This window comes from Nanorana parkeri, unplaced genomic scaffold (assembly GCF_000935625.1).
Source record: "Nanorana parkeri isolate BGI_ZX_2015 unplaced genomic scaffold, ASM93562v1 scaffold11, whole genome shotgun sequence".
Lineage (NCBI taxonomy): Eukaryota > Metazoa > Chordata > Amphibia > Anura > Dicroglossidae > Nanorana > Nanorana parkeri.
Genome location: NW_017306279.1, coordinates 652243 through 659091, shown reverse-complemented (window position 1 = coordinate 659091; position 6849 = coordinate 652243). Strand labels below are relative to the sequence as shown.

General features: G+C 39.7%; 1 protein-coding gene across 1 annotated transcript in view; it reads right to left on the bottom strand.

The window, feature by feature from the left end:
• Positions 1-1842: 1842 nt before the first annotated feature.
• Positions 1843-6849, bottom strand: part of SPRED2 (sprouty related EVH1 domain containing 2) — a 101651-nt gene continuing 96644 nt past the window's right edge. Inside the window, exons 5-6 of the mRNA XM_018555781.1 lie at positions 4665-4793; positions 1843-2578 (exon numbers count right to left, since the gene is read on the bottom strand). Of these exons, the coding sequence (XP_018411283.1) occupies positions 1931-2578; positions 4665-4793 (777 nt within the window). The 3' untranslated portion in view covers positions 1843-1930. The remainder of the gene's footprint in view (positions 2579-4664; positions 4794-6849) is intronic.

Genomic DNA, 6849 nt, shown 5'->3' with positions numbered 1-6849 from the left:
TATATATATATATATTTCCTTGGGGCTTCAGTGGCCATTTTGTACAGAACATCCTAAAATGATAACAACCCTCTGGGGGCAGGGCACTGCATACTGATGGAGAATGCACCTCTAGCCAAACAATGGGTGTTAATGTGGAAGCACAGAGCATTACAGGTGGTACAATCAGACACTACAGAGGTTGTGACGGTGGTAAATGGTGGTCCATAGTCCGGCCTATGGCTTTTTAAGTTTACTTGGCCACACCACAGCATAGGATGTCCCATAATTCTGCCCTGCAACAAAGCACTTTAGCAGCTACAAGGCATACCAGAGTTTGGTAACTAAAAAACAGAACTACAAAGGGGGAAGATAAAGAGCCACCAACCACTTTAATGAGGGCTTACTTTAATTGGGGTACGATCATTTTTTTTTTCTTTAGTCAAGGCCTCTCTACAGAAGTGAAAAAAAATGAAACATTTTAACCAAACTGTGGCTCTCTGTCTATAGGGAAGCCACATTTTGAATATTTGACCTCGCATGCAATTAAGTAATTTACCATTAACATGTTTACCAAATATCTACATATGATAGAAAATGATTACAGTAATATCAGTCCTCTAACATCTTGGTACTTTAGCCAACACCGTCAAAGTCTTCTTTAACATAAGAGCAATCATTTTTTTTTATTTTTTTTTTGCATATATTCAATAATTATTAAACAGAACTGCTGCAGTACAAAAAAACTTTTCAGAACTTCACAGAAACTTTCTGTTTCAAACTTTACAGGTATATTCATTTAAGAAGTGCAAGGAGCTATGAAAATGTACAGTAACCCAGCTCAACAAACTGACCTTCAATTTACAAAAATCAAATTGCCCAAAGATTCATTCTGATAGGTTGCTATGGGTTGTGTAAGTCCTTTCGTCTTACTGAATAAGCTCATTAGTGTTTTTCAAATAAAATAATCAAAGCATGGAAGGGTGAAAAATGCTTGGTTATGGAGGAAATTAAATTTCGATCAGTTCATTTAGAACTCTTAGTGAGTATTAAATTCCCTTTTCCAAAAAAAAATAAAAAAATCATTAATATGGAGGATAGTTTGTGTAATTATAGAGAGCATGGAGGAACAGCTAAAGCTAAACTTTATATTACTGCAATATTTAAAGGGGACTAGTGTCATTTGGTTTGTATGTCCAACCCACCAAAATGACAGTCACTATAAAGGCTTTGTGCAAAGTCTGTTACACAACCAAGGAGTGTACTAACTGCTAGATTAGAACGCATCCTGTATAAATAAAGAAGAAAAAAAAAAGCTTGGAAGTCAAGTTAGTCGACCAGAGCAGAAACTGACGAGAAAAGATTGAGAGACTAGAACACACACAAATAAAGTGGGGGGGAATAAAGAAATGGTAATGGACGTCAAATACTATATACGCATAAATAAGTTGGTTTTGGCATAATAGAGAAATAGCAATACTGCATTATGGTACTCTTGTTACCCTTGTTATAGAAGATAAGCACAGAATACCTGATTGCAGGTTAAAATACTCATTAGATCTACACAAACCCTTTCACTTCCAGGACCCTGCAGACTCCCATCCTTTTAAAGATGGAGTCTTAATATCACACTACTGGAAGTGCAAAAACAAAAGAACAATCTATTTACAGGTGACATTAGACTGCCAAGACAGCTTGACAGATTCAGCATCTCCACATTCCATCACTGTATTGCCCATTCTTTTTCAAAGCAATCTTGCTACTAGTTTAGTATTTCATCTTTCCCAGCCGAAGAGGCGTTTACGAGAAGCCTACAAGGAGCCTCTGCTGAGGCTGATGTAACCAGCCTTTTTGGGAACATACCGGCTGACCTGTTGGGAGTGTTTCGTGCACAAACGCTTCCCGGCAAACCATTGAAAGAAATGCAAAAGTCCCCCAACTTGAACACAAGTCACCCCACTGCTTTGTGTTTGCCCCCACAGCATCCGCACAAGACACCACAGTTGTAACAGGCTCGTAGTGGGAGGTAACAGCACATGCAAGGAGCGATGATTGACAGAGGGATGAGAAGCATCCACCGGAGGCAAAACTTTTCATCGCTGGTGTCACAAGAACAAGCGTCTGTGTAGTCTCCTTCTGAGTCAGACATGCAGTGGTAAAGAACGCAGTCTGCAAACCCCATGCAGCTGATCCGTCGTATGCCGGCTAGGATTGTATCCGGGGCATCCTGGCACTGCCCCCGACCATTCTCATCATGATTGAACATGTCCCTGCAATACACACATCTGGACCTCTCACCATCTTTCCTTCTGGACTTGCAACGGCTGGGCTGTGTGTTTATCACCGGACCCTTGAGGTCCTTGCACACACCAAAGTCCGTGTGATCTACGTATGGGTAGTTGTAATCGTGCTTTGAGGTTTCACTTTTGGCAAATCGCACATAAGAGTCTGTGTTTTCAGTTTCTGGGTATTTGCGGTGAATTGGTGCCTGGCGGTAATCCTCATAACCGGTGAGCCAGATTCTTTCCCTTGGGTTGATGCGCACAATTTCGTCATCGTCATCTGGAAAGCTGACATGCCAAGGAGGTCTGGGTAATGACTGTAACACAATTTGCACAATGAAGAAAATTTGTACTTATTAAAAAGCAACTCTCGGAAATAAGAAAAATCATTAGGTTAACTGTTCATGCCATCTAGGAAACAAGGCTTGCTAAATTCAGAAAATCTCAGTTTACTTCAAAATTCTACAGCAAGGAGCCTAGCTGTCAACATTCCTCTTGAAAGAGGTGTAGACTTATGCCAGCCTCTCTGTACCAAGGTCTTTTTCATTAGAATTGGTTGGTCTTTAAGTATACATATTGCAGACCAAATAGAATGGGTAGAGATGGGAATTCCTGATCTATAGAATTAAGAGGTCAGGTAGTTGGTTCTAAAACACCATATACTGGCAAACTGGATTTCACACAGTGGGATGTCCTGTTTTAGTCAATGTCAGGAGGAATAAACCGTTTTGGAAAGTTTAGACCCACTTTAAAGCTTTTATTGAGGTCTATGCACCTACTGGTAACCATGGTTACAGAGAGCAAAAGTGAGGGGAAATCTAAAATTTTAGAGTTGCTACCAGAGCTAGTTATTGCCTGACTGTTAAAGAAAATGGGTTAGGAGCTTGTTTTGTCTAGAACCAGCCTGTCTCCTCCACCCCTCCAGCGAAACAATTCCCCTTGGTGTCCTCACGTCTTATACACTGTATAGGATGTCATGACTCACTGGACTTTTGCCTTCTGGAGTGGAGGAGGAGCAAGGCTGAAGGGGCCGGTCTAGCAGCCAGTCGAGATCTGTGGTTCAGGCGAGTACGACACTGATATTTTAGCTCCCTGGACAAAACGAGCACTGAACACTTCCAGTGCAGGGGAAGCCCACTGCAAGGGTTAAGATTTTATTTGTCTGGAGTTCCTCTTCAAAGCTCTGCACAGCCCAGATATCACATATGCTCAGTCACACTGCTTGCAAATAAAGCTTTGTGAATGGCCACCACTGTGGTAGGACTGGGGTTATGTATTATGAGCTGGAGGGAAGAATGTAGACTGCAGGATCAGTGCATAGGGGCTACAAAGCTGTTAAGGGCTCAATAAATGAGAAAAAAAGAAAGGGAGGCCCACTACTGACAGCAACCACATTCCAGATTTTCTTTTTATTTAGGCCACACTAATTGAAACCACAGTTGAATGTTCTGGGAAACACCTCTGTTTATCATTTCCCCGTGAGGGTATGATCACCAAAGCTCTCTCTAATCTTTGTACTTTTATTCTTGCAGGAAGCAGATTTAGCCACCATCTTGACTAAGAAATGCATAAACAAACTACCTCACAATTTTTAAAACTGTGGTCTATGCTGCCACTCAGCAACCAATTCAAACACATCTCAACAAGACAACGCAACTCTCATTTCAGACCCTGATATATGAGGTGCTAGGACAAACTGAATCACTGTGTTACAACTAGGGCTGCAACAACTAAATCGACATAATCGATGATTGTATGTACTATTGCTGGGATTTGTTGTATTCCTCTATAGCTGGCGGTATTCTGCATTGTGCTGTATAATGTATTTCTGGGTTTTGTAGTCCTCTATAGCCGGTGCCATTCTGCATTCATTGCTGTATAATTTTACACTTTTTATTTCACTATATTGCACACCACACTTTTGTTTTCTTTTTTACTTCCACCTCTCCAAGCTTGCTCCTGTGATGGACTACACTCTCAATACAAACTAGTAGTCCATCACTGGAGCCATTTTTTAAAATGTATTTTATTTTTTTATCCGATTAACCGATTAATCGAACTTAATAATCGGCTAACTAATCGATTTTGAAAATAATCGTTAGCTGCAGCTCTAGTTACAACCTCAAAATGGTTTGGAAAAATATTTACCAAAATGCTTGGTAAAGTATTTCCCCAAATATGTTTTTAACTGGACAAATGAAAGGGCCAGTCCAATTCAGGAGGCAGGGAACATGCCCATGCTCAGACAATAATAGAGCAGGCTCCAAAAACATTAAGTACAATGGTCAGGCCACAATTACGGCAAGAGATTGAAAAGTTGTGTACACAAATTTATACAGTGCCATCTGCTCTCAACAGAAAACATGATACAAGAAACAGCTTTTATAGAGTGAAGCCACCTACTTGTTCTGGATTATAGTGTTCCAAGGAAAGGGTGCTGTATCGACAGCGTCCGCTCGTCAGAGGAGATGAGATTGTCCTCACTGGTGCTTCCCTCTTCTGTGAGGAGTTCGAAGAGCTATCTGTGCCAGTCTGGAAGGGAGACAGTAGTTTTTTTAAATCAAATTAGACCTAGAAGACCGCCAAAGACGTTCAGAAGGTCATCAGCAATAAAAGTCAAGCGTTTTTTGTAATTACTAAGCGGTTTTGAAGTCCGAAAGTCCTAGTTATTACAACAGTTAACTTAATCAAAGTATTCACTGTTTCAAGGTTCATAATGAGATTATGATGACTAGATGACTTCTATCAAAGGCAGTACATGCTATGATTTACATTTTCAGTGGAAATGTCAATGGCCGATGCCCCTTGGGAGTAATACACAAAGTGGGAAATTCTTACTGTCTAGGCTGGGAATTTTCCAGTCGATTAACTACTATAAACTCACCCATTACAGGGGGAAAACAAAATGTTGTACAGGGTACACATAGCTTGTGAAAAGTTCCAGGGCATATATTCCACCCTTAAAAGGTGTTTGACACCTTTAAAATAAAGTCAGACTTTCCTCCCCTTTAAAAAAAACAAAACACATTCCCTTTGACGTGTACAGTACTTTATTTATAAAGCCTTGATATAGTTTCATTTAGTAGCAGGGAAAGATCTTGATTTACCAGATGATCACCTTACAAAAAAAGGATCTGCGTATGTTCATCATTATAAACCACAGTACTGTGACTGGCCCATATTAAGATGTCAGAAGAAGGAAAAAATTCCAAAAAGACTCAATATCAGAAGGAAAGTTCTGTTCCTCAAAATATATGCTTTTTATTCCCTAAAAAAAAAAATCCAAAAGGAAACCGACATTTAATTAAGCAAATATCATGATAAAAGGATGTAGGAGATCTAGACTGGAGTCTGTAAAGTTCCATTTAACACTCTTTGAAGCAGTCATTAAGGGTCATCTAACCGGAGGCTGAAGGCTACTCTTCAAACAACAGCAAAGTGGCCCAACTATCATCAGTAATCCTCACACTTGACCCTCATTTTAAGTACACAGGCATTTCTACAATCTGAAAATTAGCTCTAATGAGCTTCAAGATAGAAGCCATCTAGAATATGTCCACATTCCAGCCTTTAACACAAAGCAGGGAGAGCCTGGGCACACATTTGTGGTTTGTGAAACATGAATCACAGCCCACATCGCTCTCCATCAAGAAGCACAATCATTTATAGGAACATCTGAGGTCGAGGCCACCAGCAGAGACCAGGAAACGTCCCCCTCCTCCTCCTCTCTGCATACAAAGATAGCTGTGGTCCTGTTAAACAAGGAATAGTATTATCTAAAACATTCTACACACAAGGGGGAGGAGTGGCACAAAGGGTTAAATAAATAAATTCAGCTCCTGGGTTTTAAAAACATTATAGAAAAAAGAATTCCCTTAAGCAGCAAAGAAATCCCAACAAATGGAGCTAGTCTAATGAATAGAGAACAATTATATAAATCGTAATAAATATTTTAATGATTGTAGAAAAATACAAAACTAGAAACACACTGTACAAACATTTATATTTAAATTATCTAATTATTATCTAAAATAACCTGGATGAGAAAATACGTTTTCACTGGAAGAATTCGAGGCCAGAAAATATATTATTATTATTGTTAGGTAGCACTGTGTCAAAACGAGTTTAGGATATGTTCATGTCACGCATCACTTTCTGCATGTTTTAAAGGGGGAAATGCTTCCCGTTTATAATTTCAGCACTCCATCTTCTGTAATTAGTTCCGAGGACACTGAATACAGAACAGGCCTACTTTCTATTAACAAAGAACATTAGGGATAGGGAACTGATCACCTCTGCTTCACAGGAATCGGTTGAGAAACTTCTAAACTGTCTCATTGCACCCCCAGGACCCCCCTTCTTTAGAACACATATTAATGACATAAAATATAGGAAGGTCCTCCCCTGCCTAACCATAACTCAGAATACACAACAGCCTACCTAGGAGAATGGTGAGGTTGAAACTCAAACCTTTCCGATTGCATTTCTTTATAAAATTTGCATTATAAAAATAAAGGTGCTGCACTTGGACATGCTGTCTGCTGCTGCAACTTCATGTTTGAACACAGATTCACCTTGGCTCACTTTA